Raw genomic sequence first — 16,737 nt, 5'->3', positions numbered from 1 at the left:
TTTCGGCGGTTTGTATAATGTTTTAACTATTACAGAATATTTTCTTTACAATAATTTCTTTGTATAACAAGGACAATAAAATTACAAGTGTTCAATAAAATAAAATGCAACACAAGAGAAAATTTGTCAAAAACATGACAAAAATATTTTTACAAAACAATTTTATTTCAAAGCCTTGGGGCTGAAAAACTATAGTTATTTATTAATTAGAGATTTACGTACATTTACAATACTTTACAATATTAACATTATACACAATTGGCTCAATACCAATAACTTCCGATTTTCACGAAATAATTTTGCACTTTATTTATATGAACATCAAAATAAAGGTTAAGTACATTTTTAATTTCACAAATTATTACGTTACACCTAACAATTTGAAGAGAACTCACAGCCAGTCTAAACCTTTCGCTTGTCCTACAAATACCGCTCACTCAAAATATTGAATTTCTACAATATCATTTTTATTAGGTACAAACAGCAACACTCCTAACTGTACATCGGTGGACCTTATTATTAAAAGACATAAGGTCCACCAATGTACAGTTAACAGTGTGGGCGATGGTACATATGTAGCAGTATCGAAAGTTTTAGGCTATTCTAGATTGCGTTTTGAAATTATTTTATTGCGGAGTACTATGCCTAAAATCTGGAATATGGGATTAGAATATGGATTAGTGCAAAATTCTGATTATTTTTATGGATCTTGTACTTCTGGACACTATTTGAGGACAAGCGGCAAAGGAACAAACAATATGCTGTGACGATAATACCTCGCACAATTATAATAATGAGCAAAAATTTAATACAAACGGCAGTTTCAAGTTCACGTTAAGGCCGCGAGGCTTTAAAGCCTCCTTAAATTCTGAAGCATCAAATACCGGACTTTCAACGGCCACCCGGCTTTAGCACCAATAAACAGCAGCGTGATATTACCAAGAGAGTTTGGATAAATCTAATTTCTTTATAGCAGCTGGATGGTAAAATTGTTAAGGGCGCTTATGTGGATTTTGTGGTCGTTGGAGCTTAATCTGTTACTGTTCCCTTGGTTTAAGTGGATACTCTGCCGTGATTGACTTCAGATATTCGGAAGCCAACAACCACGTGTGAGAGTGTGCCATGATTTTTGCTCGCTACCAATTATCAACTCGCCGCCGCGCAGTCGTGGGAGGGCTGAGAGCATCCAGTAAAGGGAAACTTCGGGTTGGAGAAGCGACCGTGGCGCGCACTCCCTGCGCACGAGAGGGCGCGCAGCAGGTCGGTTCCACCATCGGGCTATCGCCAGTAGTTACTACCATACAATCCTGCAGTCGACAGTGAACTCTATGTCATTGGCATAAAGATCACCGCCGTCTGAGCGTAGGAACTAACTAGAAAGAACCCCCATCTTCATCACCTCACCTAAATGAGCGCTACATTGACGGGAAGACAATAGGTACCTTTCGTCAACTTTGCGCTCGAATACCAACAGCTGTGGAAACCTTCCCTTTCCCCTTTCGCCACAACGACATGGCGTTCGACCAGTCTCTGATCGAAGTCAAGTCAATGTTTTTTTTTCTCTTTTTGTTATTTTTATGGCGTTTTTATTAATTTTTTTAGTTTTTTTATGTTTTTTTGTTTTTTATTTATATTTTTTTTTGATGTCGGCTTCATCAAGTTATTATAACTTTTCAAAAATTAAACAGTTTTGAGACACTTTTTAATATTATTCTAATCAGTATTCTTAGACGTATATAAGTTGTTTTAAAATTATTTATTGTACTTTTATATTCAGCGCGGCCGAGTGCCAATGTAAAATCGATATAAAACTTATACATAACGCTATAAAATTGCCTGGCGATTATTTACAAAAAGTAAAGAGCTCGAGTGGAGTTCGGCGGCCGGAGGTGTATCGATGTACCCTTTCACCAAGAGAAACTACAACGTCTCACTCGTTCATGACAGGATATATGTAAGGATTTTTTTTACTTACAAATTGTTAAAATCTTAACATCCTGTCAACAGCCACCGATAATAAAAGTTACCCCCGACGCGAGCGCGGGCATCGCATATAATACGCGCGACGCCAGCGACGGTGCGCGACGCCAGACATACGGAATAGCAAACAATATTAATATAATACTCTGCACTAGACTTTGAAGCGACAACTTTTATAATATGAAACTGTAAAACATTTAATATCGAATGACTAATATCGACTTCATCTAAGTAAAATTCAATAGTGCTTAACAGAATTGCATAAATTTTGTAATTCATTAACAACTTTACGTTGCGAGCGACAACGACACTTGCGCTAGGCACCGACGAACTATGAACTATTAGTTTATGTAGCACAAATCCCTAACGATAGTATAGGTAATAAACAGTGCCTTTGTTACTTTAATAGATATGCCCGTTCTTAATTTAACCTTACTCTGACGTAGGAATTCGAGATCTAGCATTATATTTGAGTTCTTAATCTAGGCACCTATTTAACAGCAAGCGAGGCCGCGGCTTTGGCCTATACATTAAGGCAACATAACAATATAATAGCACCAATTAGTTTATATCATAAACATTACAAATAAATTAGACTGGTTCCGCAGTGAGCGGAATCTTTTTGGCTCGTGGCATAACACTAGCACCATAATATAGCATCATAGCACGACTTCCGATGTTTCACATCTTAAACAATAACGCAGAGAAAAATATTGTATGAACCTCCTATTAATATGTACTTTGGACCTTCCCAAACCAGTCCTAAAACGTAGTAATACCGAATTTCCATAACATGAGATTCATATTTAATTACTATCTCTTTGGTACTGCATATTTGGTGTTGAAAATCTAGCGTCTTCGAAATCCGATAATTCTGGAAATCTGGTATTTAGGGAACCTGGCGTTGTAGGAACAAGTGTAGCAATCTTTGGATATTTTCTGTGCGTTATTGTTAAAGACCATGAGAACATTCAGTCGCCAGCAGCACGAGCGCTCGCGCCGGGCTCCACATCATTTTTTATTACATATTTTTGTCATTTACTCTTTACACACCATAAAAGTATATTTACACAAAATGTACATAATCTTAAAACATTCCAATTTTTTTGTAATAATTGTCAAAACGACGGAGCGATGTCTGTGATGTCTAGAGTCCCGGCGAACGGTCGCACCCTACACGTCACAATCAACGAACGCATTTCATATATATGAATTTTTTCTTCATCTTTCTCCTTTCTTACTATGTACACATTAAATAACTTACATATAAACAATATAAATATTAAAAATAATAGGACGCGTAGTGAGGCAGCATTTTGCGCGGATGGCCGAGCGACTACTCGAGAATATTCGCAACAATTTATCCTCAGTCTTGTGTACAGTTGCCCGGCAGCAAAGGTAGCGTTTCGGCGTACATTGTCGGCCGACATACAAGCATGCAAGTATCGCCGGCGGCCACCGACGGTTTCCAAATGCAAGCGCCACGACCCCCGCATTGCGGCTTCTAAACCTCCGATATGTAATACAGGCGGGGGTTAAAGTGAGGAGTGCATTCGGAAACTGAAGTTCGCATCTTAATAACTTAATTATGATTTAAAATAAAGTTACAGACAATGGCACTATGGAATGTAAACATATAATTTTTCATAGTGGCATTCGCTCTATCTTAATTAAAATGTATATAATTTGTTGTACGTGTAAATTCAACAGCGCGGCGCGTTCGCTCTAGGGACCGACGTCCGCTAGCGCGGGACCCGTCCTTACCGCTATCAGTAACAACACTACCTTACAACATATTTATAAGGGAATCAGTCGCATATCACAGCCTGTGAAATTTCTAACTCGTTATGTTTTATTCGCGGCTCAATTCGGACAGACTGGCACCCTCCGGTTAGTTTCCTAGTGTCAACAACGGTATACGATAACAATAAATACTGGACTAGAGCGCCGCGGGGCGACGTAAGAGCACTTGTCACGCGCGGGGCGTCAGTGGGCCACCACCCGTACCCGTACACTACTCATACACAACATACTCAACATAGGAATGCACTGTTCCGCGTCAATAAAGTCTTGGGAAACATCGAGAACCAGCCTCCATATAATGTTCTGGAACAAAAAAAAACATTGGATTATAATCTAGTTTATATGATCGGGTGGCAAATTCAACACTTAAGAGTCTTAGATGAAAGAAAATTAAAAAAAATTTCGTGTAAAATGTTTTGTTCTTCTACTTTTTAGCTACTGACAAACTCATTATCTCATACGAATAACATAAAAACTTATCATACTTTTATTTAAAAATAAAAGACATTAATTACATACTTATGTTAAACAAGTCTCGGCAGCAAAAACTCACTCCTTATTTCTATTTGCGTTTAATTTTAACGATTGTGTAAAAGAAAAACAAAACCCATTTATATCTTGTTATGTCAATTTGCTACATAGTGGGTTTTGGTTGTCACCCGACGATATTTCGAGGTTTAATTTTATGACGTGATTGACGCGATAACGGGATTGAATGCAGAAAGAATTTAAGAGAGACAAGGGCATTGTCAATTAGTTGCTCTGCCACCCATATACCACAACGGCGCTTCTGAAAGTCTCAAAGTAAGTCTCTTTAATCCAATGTCGGTCGGCGTCAGCGTCAACCGTGCGCGCTCGGAGTGTATGGTTATGTTCCGAATCACGCTCACAACGCCGGTCCGAATCAGTTAGCTCTCTGAAATTTGTTTCGCGCCTGTTCTGTCATTGTCAAACGTCCCCTTGACGTTTGCGCTCAAGGTGCTTACGCCTGGGAGTGTGAGTACCGTGAGCGCCGTCCATTGACGTCACCAATGACGTCACGATATCTCATGTAAGCGCTGTGAGCGTGAATCGGTCCGATCGTGAGCGTGCTGTGGGCGCTTGATGTGGCATTGTGTGGCATTGTTTCGTGGCCCTCGGGCGAGTTAGTTGTAGCGGTAGTTGTACTCACACACTCTGTGTGGTCGGAGTCCCGACAGTATCATCGCTCGGGCTGGTACTGGGTGGCGGCGTGCGTGTGCGGCCAGGCGGCGGCGAGGCGCGGCGAGGCGGCGAGGCGCGCGGCGCTGCTGCGGAACGTCTCCACGATGCGCGCGAACGTCTCCGGGTCGTACACCGAGCGCGCTGTGTTCGTTAAGTCGAAGGGCTCTGGAATAACAAGGATACGTTTTGAAATGGCCTAAGAAAGTTAAGGTGCTTTCAGATTAGGTACTCGTTCGCAACGTCGCGCGCTTTTTGCTTTAAATTGCGCACTTGAAGTGAACCATGCAGGAGTGGCAATAATTAGGCGCGCTGTTTAAAGCTGGCATGAGCAGCTTGCCAGCGGCGTACGTTTAGGTGGTATTCCACCTGTCCAATTTCTTTGTCAAATGTGCATTGCGTCTCACTCTCTCGTTAAGCAAAATGTGAGATAAATACACACTGGACAAAGATAGTGCACAGATGGAAATACCATCCTTAGACGCATTCGGGCAATCTGGACAATCATATTTATCAAACATTTTGTGACGTTCCAGTTAAAGGCACCTTAGCGTTACCTCGCGTAGCACCGCCTACCGTACCTTTACCAGTGGAACGTCTCATTTTCGCGATCTAAATTGGATGAATAGTGAGGTTTAAAAGAACAAACCTTCGACACAGAGTAACTTCCACTGGTGCGGCTCGTTTTTGTGGCTGCGCGCGGCGCGGCACGCCGACACCGGCACGCAGCGCCCTGCACGCACGGATACCGCCATCTTGTCGTACCTACAACATGGCCAATGTTCTGGGATTATACTGAGCAACTTCTACTATGGGATCAACCCCGAAATCGCGAAAAAAATTTGGCTGTTTCATACATTTTGGCTGGTCCATTTTCTATGGGAGGGTAAATTTTTTTTTGCGATTTCGGGGTTGGTCCCATAGTAAAAGTTGCTCAGTATAATCCCAAAACCTCCATGGCAACGGGAATGCAGTTATTTTTGGCCACTCTGTATAAATACCTAGATCTAAAATCACACAACAGTGTTTTTTATTTACAGTTTTTGATGCCAATTAGATAATAAAATAAAGTTTGCCATGCAGTCCCAACCTTTCCCCGTTTTAGCTGAACATGCATTCAGAAATATTGCACGCAATGGAACCATATAGGTACAAAAAACTCCAAAAAGCGGCCACGAATTCATGTTCACAAATATTGGAATCTGAACACAAAAGGTAAAGTATTTTTTGCTGTAAGATTCGTACTCGGAGCTTATAATTTACGCAATGGGAACGATATAATGGTTGGATGTGCTGCTGACGCCTTTATTGAGTAAACTTGTCCCGGTCCAGAGCTAACGTTATCCAGAAGTGACCCGCAATGGCCGCAATCATCCGTTCGTTCATCCAACGAGCTATATACATAGGGATAGGATATACGCTTAGAGTGGTACTTACGGGAAGGTTGCGTAGTACCGCAGCAGCTGCAGAAACAGTTCGGCGAGCGAGGCGCGGTTGTGTCGCGCGGCGCGCACCTCCCACGGCCCGCGCACGCACACGCACGGCAGCACGGGAGGCGACGTGCCGCCTGCAAATAACACAGGAATTATAAACGAGTTCACTTAAAAAATAAAATATAATGCTCGGCATGTTGCGCGAGGCCCCTGCAAGAGTTAAGACCGCCTCTGCATTTCCAACGACGTATCGCAATAACAAATCATGTTGAATTGCGGCATGTAACAAATTCAGTATCATTTTCTAACACCGGTAAATCTTTCGTCTGCGACAAATAGGAAAAAAGTAGACAATGATCAGTACAATATTTGCTTCCTAATTTTTAAAATTGACCTTAATAAAAATGAGATTACGGGAACACAGTATACTACCTAAATTAAATGCAAGAAGTATTGAGGATTCCCTATAGAAACTTAACAGTTTTTTTTTAACGTTTACTTACACTGCAGGAAGTGTATGACCATGAGCGTGAGCGAATATGACGAGAGCGTACAATGCCTCGCGTCGTTGATGTCATGTGCTTGTGCCCAGAGTTTGGTCACCGCCACTAGCGGCCGTACACGCCAGTCCACTGCAAAAGGATTAATACATTATTATATAAGTTCAAAAGCTAGGAAACCATAGCCTAAAATTTTAAAAACAATGTTTTATATCGAATAATGCGTGCAGAAAATGCGTCTGCCCCGTTATGGCACACCAATTAGTTGGAGTGTAAAAGTTTAGATTCCTAACGTAACTTTTATAGTCTCCTATATAATTTCCGTTAGGTACTTTTTAAGCCCATTTCTGGTTGAAAACATTCTTACAAAAGCCTAAACATTAAAGTGTTTAAGGCGAAGAGAGTACTTACGACGGGAGTAGCAGTAGAGCAGACTGGTGTTCCTGATACCGACGACATTATTGCAGTTCAGGTCCACCTGTAGCCCGGCTCGCGCGTCGCGAAACTTTAGGATCGGCACCTTTGCCTGGATTAGTTCGGCATCTGCAGTTAAAAGCATTACTATTGTTTCTGCAGGAATATCATCTAGTATTTAGCTTTTACTTATGCATTTGGATTTATTGATACCACAACTATTAATTCCGTAAACGGGAAGAGTAAGGGTCCAAGATCACTTCCCTGTGGCACACCATGGTAATAGTGCTCAGAAGTTTTTACTATTTGCTTTCAGTTTTTGGGATCAATATGATTATCATTTAAATTAATTGTTGTTTATCAGACAAGTTACTTTTTAACCAATGATGTGCATGTGACTTTTTCGTTTAAAGATTTGATATTAATTTTATCAAGTTCGCTTATTGTGGTAAGGCTGTTGCAAGTACTGACCGCGATCAAAGCTCTTGATGTAGGCGAGTATGTAGTTGAGGTGGAGGAGCGCGTGCGCCCGCGGCTCGCTGTCGCCCAGCGCGCGCACGTACAGGCACAGGTCCATGTCCGACGAGTCTAACGCGAAGCCCGACATTGTGGAGCCCACTACGTACAGCCCGTAGCGCGGGAATATTGACTGTAACAATCATATTACTTAATAAGTGACCCACATTCCCTGACCAGATTTTATCAATCCCTGAGAATTTGTTGCCCTCGTATTTACCTTTATTGTGACGTAGAGGTATCTCCAGAGGTTCATCTTCTTGCGGAATGTCTCCTCTGTCTGCTGCGACTTGACAAACTTGTCCCAAATCTCCTGCGACAGGTTGTCCCATTTGGACCCTAGAACAAAACTTTTTTGTATAGTTATTTGTCAAGAAATGTAGAATCCCAAGTCCCTTCAGATATTTGTCGGTAATCTAAAGTATTGAAACGCTGATGGCCTAGCGGTAAGAGCGTGCGACTTTCAATCCGGAGGTCGCGGGTTCAAAACCCGGCTCGTACCAATGAGTTTTTCGGAACTTATGTACAAAATATCATTTGATATTTACCAGTCGCTTTTCGGTGAAGGAAAACATCGTGAGGAAACCGTACTAATCCCAATAAGGCCTAGTTTACCCTCTGAGATGGAAGGTCAGATGGCAGTCGCTTTGGTAAAAACTAGTAGGTACCTACGCTAATTCTCGGGATTAGTTCTAGCGGACCCCAGGCTTCCATGAGCCGTGGCAAAATGCCGGGACAACGAGAGGAAGATGAAGATGATGAATCTAAAGTATTAATACAGCTAAGAATAATCTTAATCAAACCAACTTTCAGACAAACAATACCTAGATGAAGAACATTGGTTTAAGTTTCATTGTTTTGGTGTTACGATGCCATTGGCAGTTAAAAAATAAAATATTTATTACAGTTGGACTTGATATAAAAAAAATCGTGAATTTGGCAGGGCATTAGGGAAGCTCGTTTTTAAGACTTTTTCTTAAGTATAATGGCGTTATTCATAAACGCGTTACTGGCCTCAATTAGCTAATAATCGTTTGTCTTTATTTGTCATTTTGACTTATGTATTTGTGAGAAAGGGATAAAACATAATTTAACTAAATCAGGCCCGTAAAGTGTTGTAAATAATGGGGTAAATCTTTTTATGAAGATTCACATTAAAATGAAAAATATAAGTTTAATTACGTAACAATAAATACTCAATAATGATAGTGTCCATTCATATCATCAAGTTATCAAATAAGGTTCAAATTGGTAAGTGAACGTCGGTGGTACATGATGACGGGACAATTGGGACAACCTACTTTCGAACAGGAATTTCACATACGTACACCTAAATATTGAGGCCAATGTTTACACAACAATACTTAAACATTGGAAACATTTTTATTATAAGCCCATACGGAGTCCCACTGCTGGGCATGTCCTTCGATTTCCATTCGTCTTGGTTTTGAGCAATCTCCGGCCAGTAGATATGCGTCCAGGCCATCCCGCCATCTCCGTCTGGGCCTACCAGATCCTCGCCCGTCTTGCGGCATCCATACCGTAGTTATTTTGGCCCACCTCTGTGGGTGCATGCGGCAGACATGGCCGGCCCAGTCCCATTTCAGCTTGGCGGTCTTAGTTCCAATATCAGTAATGCGCGTTTTTGAACGCAGCGTAGAGTTACGGATTCGGTTAATCCGTTTTACTCCTAGTATGCTGCGCTCCATAGCTCTTTGGCAAACCTTCAATTTGGTCTTTTGCCTCAGTGAGTGACCACGTTTGAGCACCGTAGGTTATGACAGGCAGAATGCACATGTCGACGAGTTTCCGCTTTAAGGTCAGAGGAAGGTCGCCCTTCATCAGCTCCTTTATAGACCAATAGCTCCTCCACGCGTTTTGGATCCGTCTTTCGACTTTTTTATCCTGTCTATGGCTGAAGGAGACTAATTGGCCCAGATACGGGTACTCGTCGACATAATTTATTGTCTGCCCGTCTACCTCGACCCCACGTTTTGTGCTGTTGGTCATTATTTGCGTCTTGGTCCTGTTCATTGTAAGACTAACTTGAAGGCTTGCTGAGCTTAGGTCGTGAAGCATTACTTGGAGTTCTCGGGCTGATGAGGAAAACAGTACAATGTCATCAGCGAAGCGGAAATTTGTTAGTCTTCGGTCGTCGATGACAATGTCCTTGTTTTCCCAAGGAACCGCCAAGCTTCTAAATACATGTTCAAGGGTACTTGTGAAGAGTTTTGGGGATAACGATAACGGGTCCCCCTGTTTTACGCCTCTTTCTATTTTGAACGGCTGACCGGAGGATTGCAATTTTATACTAGCGGTACTGTTATTGTAAATGGAATTTAGTAGATCTATAGTGGACTCGATTTCTTGATGGCGAAGTGCTGTAAATATGGAATCGTGGGTAATGCTGTCGAAAGCCTTTGTATAGTCTACAACATTGGAAACATTATAGCTGTGTTATTCTGCAGTGGATTTTTGCAGCTGTATAGACACACCTGTTTAGTCTCTACGTCAAAGGCCTGCAGTGCCTGCAAATAAACGCACATAGACTTAATTGATGCCATATTTTTGTAGACTCAATTGGAACGACATTTTTGTCCTTAACTATCAAGGTAATTATTTATTAATTATATGGTGGTTAGCAAAGAGGCAGATATATTTTAGCGCTCTAACGCCAGTACAATAAAGTCGGATTTCGCATATTTTTCTGTATTGTTTATACAGTGGGCTATAACAATATAGCTACACAAATGCACTCAGAATCATCTATTTTATCGTCAGATTGTAGTTATTTATAATGATTGTATGACTGTACTATGATTCTCAAGCGTTATTATAGCGCAAATAACTGGAAAATTCAGCAGTTTGGGCGCTGTAGGGCTATTTTGAATTGGAACTAGGAGATCAAAAGCTTTAAATATTTACTACTATAGTAACAATGGGAACAAGTTTTTACGTGATAATAAATTATTGAGCTTAAAGTTAAGATAGTATAAAATATAGTAACTCAAAGCATTTAGTTCTCGATATTCCAAATACTTAGCCGCACGAGTCTGAAACAGCCAATCATTAGTATTCTTTTGTACATTGATTTAAGATCTATTTTAAGGGCAGTTAAATCTTTTGTGGTAGGCAACAATATTTGCTTTACAGTTTAACGTTAATCATTCAAATGTGACTATCGTAACATGCGTGAAAAAATGCTTAGAATCTACATTTTATCCGGCCCCTTATCAAGGTTATTTGTATTTTTTAAGAACAATGAGTTTATTTTTATTTGTTTTTAGTAAAATTAATATCAGGTAAACTTATTTCACTCCACCAGCCCAAAACAAAAAGTTCATCTGATATAAGCTCTACTATAATAACGTATTCGGTGCAGTTTATTCTACGTTCTTACTTGCTAGAAATAATAAATAAATTATCATTGATCTTTAAGTGGCCTGTCCTATGGAAAGTTTGGGAGGGGAAGCAATGAGAACCTAGATAGCCTCTCTTTGAGTTAAACACCACTTGATACTATCAAACCATCCTACCTAATCTCACCCTTGCCTCCCAGTCTCTCGATGGTATCTCCTTAGGCGATAAGGCCTTTAGTTAACATCTGAGTAGATGCCAATGTGATTTGTACACTAGAAAATTTAAATTTACCATTGCAAAAGTTTTACACAGCTTGATAGTAGGGAGACACGAAGCCTTCATAAATTCTTAGTACCACGGGAAAATTTGTAAATAAAATAGGTCAAATAGGAGTCTCACACCGCTACTAATACCAGTGCCCGAAGATAAAGATTAAAGGTGTTGACTGTAGGTGGTGTGCTGATAATAGGACTATTATAACTTACCATTAAGCAAGTCATCGGGCGTGAACTTGACCTGGAAGGGGTAGGAGGCGTTGAGGTAGCGCTCGGGCGCGATGCGGCGCGGGCGGTGCGGCTCGCGGCGGACACGCCCGCGCCACTCGCGCACCGCGTAGCCTTGCGGCGATGTGTTCGGCTCTGAGGCACTGGATGCGCTTTCTCCTACAGATAAATTATTCAAGTTAAACTCTACATAGAAAATTCAATTTTTAAACAAAGAAACTCATTTTCATTGCTCTTTTAGCAGAATCGCAACAGGTCATTTGCCAATTAAATTGGCTTTAAGCTGTTTGATTGCTATCACATAAGGCATTGCATTCTGAAGGAGCTTAGACAAACAGCTTTCCCAATAATTTGTTGAAATAAGTTTAGAAAGTAAATTGGCATCTGCCATCTGACATTGGCATGACATAGTTTTCTTGTAAATGTAGATGAACATATAACTAGAAATCTTTCAATGATGATCATCATTTACCTTAAAATAACTATTAGTCTAACTAGATCTGTCTGATTTCTTCAATTGGAGGCTTAAACCCAAAACATTGCAGTAGCAATTAATGGGTATTACATACATATTACAACCTAGTTTGTAGGTATACTAACTGAAATGCATGGTGCTACAACTCTAACAAAATGAGATAAGAGCAAGCTAATTTTAATTTGTGTATTAAAATGATAAAAATCTATGAGCTTTCCGTTTAGCAACAACACTTTTGCTAATACAAAGTAAAAATGGATTTTTAGTAGGACTGTTTACATTTCTATCCAGTCCAGGTTACTGATCTAAATGCTGCTAAAATTACTAAAAGAATTGTGTGGGTGTCAGTGCTACCTACATACTTTCGCCTAGCACCCATAGTACAAGCTTTGCCTAGTTTGGGGCTAGGTTGATCTGTGTAAGATGTCCCTTAATATTTAATATTTATAATTAATATTTATATTTAATATTTTAAGAGAGGGGCATGTATTATTTTTATTAAAGGTATTTGAGATTTTTTTGGGAATGTCGATCAATTATTGAGGTGGCTTCTAATGCAGTAAAAAAATACATTTATTCATAATATTAATAAATATTGTTACAGATATAGTGCATAATTGTTTTCCTTCGTATTTTTTTGGAAACATTCGTATTTGTCATGCTTCTTCAGTCTATGTCAGTACTTTTTGTACCAAGACTGACTGAAACATGTTTCCGTGAAAGTACGAAGGAAAATAATTATGCACTACATCTGTAACGAGATTCAAAAGAACCACTTTCTAATAAGAAAACTACCTAAAGAAACAATTGACAATTGCAACTGCTTTATTAACCTTTTAACCGCCAGCAATTTTTGATCGAGCGTGCTCGTGTCACCACCAACAGTAATTGTACCACGCAGAATATGGTTGGCATAGTTACGGGAGTTATAAATGTGCTGTAAAAACCAAATCAGATCTTTGTCTTATTTATCAGATTGTGGCGAAATGAGCTGGATATGTAATGTCTTATATATCAGACTCTGGCGGTTAAAGGGTTAATAAAAACATGAACACTGATAAGGATTTGTTTATTTACTTATCTTCTTTGCTAATAAATAAACAAGATTCAGTTATTGAAATCAATTTTTTTCTTTCAAAAAATATTTCAATAAATCAAAATATTTTTAAGTGAATTATATAAGATTGTTTTATGATGTCACAATCTGTAATATTTATCTAAGTGTAGTGTGAAGGCCACAAAAATTAGATAGCCAGATATTTGAGTGTTATCTGCATAGTATTTGACAACTGCCAGGTTATAATAGCTTAGCAATATTTGACACCCAGAATATTTTTGGAATTTATCAAAATATTAAAGAAAACCCTATTTGCAATGTTTCTATGATGTTTTTAAACTGTACCTATCTTATGACATAACACAGTATTCCTTGTTACTCCATTGATTTATGTTAAGTGTGAGATCATACTTTTTGCTACTAAATGCAAGTAGCGAACATATGAACTGTTCATGAACTCGTACTAAACACTAATCAATGTGTGAACAGTCCCTTAGATACCAGAGGATTACCCCTTAATCTTTTGACCGCCGTAGTCTGATATACAAGACAAACAAAATCGGGCTCATTTCGCCGTGGTCTGATAAATAAGACAAAACTTAGTATAACTTCGTGCCCCCCGGCGACACGAGCACGCTCGATGACAAATTCTATGGTGCTCAAAAGGTTAATTTGCATAGTAAAAGAAGAACATAATTATACTACTACTAATTACTTAATTACTTATTGTACTAATGAGTACTTGCACTAAAAAAGTCATTACTACAGCCATGTTACAGTGGGTATAATGGGATGCAAGTATAATTACTTGCATTATCAGAGTGCAAACTACTTCAATCAATTTAGTCACAGCCAATATGAAACAGTTTGTAATTTAAAGGATGACTAATTGTCTTCAATGGCAAAATTAACAGGGTATTATAAATTAATCTCCTTAGCAACAAGCTCATATCTTTAAAAAGTGGGTAGTTTAAAATCTCAAAATTAACAGAAAACTAACATTTGTGGTCTAATTAGCTATCCTTGTATATTATTAAAATTACTTTTGAGTATCATTAAATAGTAATTAATGATAATATACATCAAATTTAATATACAATTACACAGAGATATTTAACTATGTGTCTTAAATGTCTCACACAATTCAACAGTTTAAATATCTGTTAAAGATGTTAGTATAATATTTACGTAATTCAATAATAGATTTTCAACCACAAAGCTGCTTGAATATATTATTTGATAAATATTTCAATGACATTCAGAACAGACATAGAATGCAATGAGTGTGACATTGACATACAAGATACACCTACAAAAGTAATCAATTGATTTTATTAAATAAAGACATACCTTTCTCACCACTTTTATTTGATCCTGAAGCATTGCTGGACAAACTGGAGTCATCTGACTCGTAACCAAAGGCAGTGTTGTCCTTAGCGGAGCGCTCATGGTGATGCGGTGTGGCCGGTCCTGGCGGCAGCTCCAGAGCGGGGAAGTGGCACGCTCGCTCCAGAGGCCCTCCTGACGCGAAGCCCTGGCGCGGCCCTCCGAACCCACCTCCTCCATGGTACAGCATAGGCGCGCCTTCACTCATCACTGCTCTCTTTTCTGCACAACACTCGAGAGGTTAGGTACTACAAATTCCCACCGGCGAATTAATATGCAGTCTTCCACATACCAACCTGTATTTCGAGCGTAAAAATAATGTGATGGCGTCCGAACTCTTCGTACGCTTATTGCGTCATAATAGCTGTTATAAATTAATTAACGTACGGTGCGGAGCTGAAATTGGTTAATTCTATCTATTTACTGAACCACCGAAATTCGAGAAGATCCGTCAGACGTCTTCACGGAGTCGATGGCGAATGTTGGCCAATGTCAGAATCAGTTTAGACGCAGTCAGTTTATCGCTATGCTTCACTTACAAAGGACGTGCTATTATTATTTCGACTCCGGTTAAGAAAGGTAATAAAATCTACCCACGAATCAGGCTTAAATCTGTAAATTTGTGAAAAAATCCGCCATGACTTTAAGAGAAGCAACAACAGCGACATCTGGCGGAAGTCAATAAAGAGTACACGTGATTTCTTTTTTTTTAACTTCAAATTCGCGTGTTCCATTTTAAGCCAGTTCGTATGAAGCCAAAGCTCAAATTTAAACATGAATACTACAAAAGTTTCATATTAAACACATGTTTCAAAGATGTAGTTAATTACGATCACAAATTAATCTAGTATAAGCGTTCTTAATCGAAAATGTATTTAGGCCAAGGAAAATAATCTATACAAAAACTTTTTATTTGCCATAAATAAATGCAACGAAACGAAACTTCTCTGATTTTAGCCCAATCATAGCTTAGTCATGGAGTTATAAGAAGGAGTGAACTGTCACTTTTTTTGCCATACTAAATTGAACCTTATCACAGAGCCAGAAAGACGTTCGTACCAGTACAGAGAAAACGGTCCACTTGAGATAGCAAAGGTGGGTCGCGGTGTCTCACTCGCACATGTTGCCAATGTTAAAAATATACCATTGTGGTAGTATTTATATCAATATACTACTAAAATTAAATACCTTATTATATTATTTAAGTGCTATATTCAGAGTACGGTTCTGATATCTTTTAGGAAATTTGTAAATAATTGTGATGTCAATATTATTAACTGATTTAACCAAGCATGTGCACAACAATAAAAAACACTAATTTTGATATGGTAGACATTGTAGTAGTAAGTTTGAATATTAATTGGTATCCCTAACCTGATGACATATTTACAAAACACGTGAATGCAAAATTTCTTAAAAATGGTGAAGAAATGTTGCGTTAAAGGTTGTGGGAGTGAAATAATTTCTAATTGTGTAATATCGTTTCACAAGGAAGCCACAATTATTACATTTTACGATAAAAATACAAGTTAGACATTGTCAAACTCATTAGGGTGACCATGATGTCGGCACGATGTGAACCAGTTTTACCACTTCCTTTATGGTTTTACACAATTCTTATTACGTACTTAAACGTAAGTTTTCATAAATAGGTATGTATTTATTTCGGCATGTTTAAATTGGTGAAATGAGAGCCAATACAGAATAAATAATTGCAAAAATTGAAATCCAAAGTCCTTAAACATTACAGACACATTTATAAATTGTTATAATAATAAAAAAAAACACATAGATAATAAAAGAAAAGTAGAAGTTTATCGTAATTTACTGACTTTTGGGACGATACCAGAAACGTTACTGGGAATTTAGCCCTCATAAGCACGAGCGCTTTTTCAACGCGCGTTACAAAAGAGGTTGAATCCGTTCACACGCTAAATTCGATTTAACGACCAACGCTTAAAGTCGAAAAAAAAAAAGGCTTGATAAAAAGCGCCACCACCATCGTGTGAACAAATACACATATTTCCATTTGTTTCATTCTAACGCGCGTTGAAAAAGCGCTCGTGCGAATGAGGGCTTATATACCCTCTTTGGAAAATTTACTGGGAAC

The 16,737-nt window shown here is 38.9% G+C and overlaps 1 protein-coding gene across 2 annotated transcripts; it reads right to left on the bottom strand.

Moving 5' to 3' along the window:
* LOC134798795 (poly(A) RNA polymerase gld-2 homolog A-like) lies at window positions 1–15,318 on the bottom strand. Of its 2 annotated transcripts, none has more exons than XM_063771178.1 (11): window positions 14,924–15,318; window positions 14,601–14,849; window positions 11,692–11,868; window positions 8,067–8,185; window positions 7,802–7,979; window positions 7,328–7,459; window positions 6,920–7,048; window positions 6,421–6,550; window positions 5,633–5,748; window positions 4,955–5,151; window positions 1–4,086 (listed from the first exon to the last, which is right to left on the bottom strand). In XM_063771178.1, exons 2-10 carry the CDS (start codon window positions 14,833–14,835, stop codon window positions 4,985–4,987), a joined length of 1,383 nt encoding a protein of 460 aa, XP_063627248.1. In that variant the 5' UTR covers window positions 14,836–14,849; window positions 14,924–15,318; the 3' UTR covers window positions 1–4,086; window positions 4,955–4,984. The 2 variants fall into 2 exon arrangements, with proteins under 2 accessions (XP_063627248.1, XP_063627247.1); XM_063771177.1 differs by having other exon boundaries at window positions 14,592–14,849; window positions 14,924–15,314.
* Between the last annotated feature and the right edge of the window lie 1,419 nt (window positions 15,319–16,737).

The sequence above is a fragment of the Cydia splendana genome, chromosome 17 (assembly GCF_910591565.1).
Source record: "Cydia splendana chromosome 17, ilCydSple1.2, whole genome shotgun sequence".
Classification (NCBI taxonomy): domain Eukaryota; kingdom Metazoa; phylum Arthropoda; class Insecta; order Lepidoptera; family Tortricidae; genus Cydia; species Cydia splendana.
The sequence above is the reverse complement of the archived record's forward strand: the minus strand, read 5'-3'. Positions and strand labels throughout refer to the sequence as shown.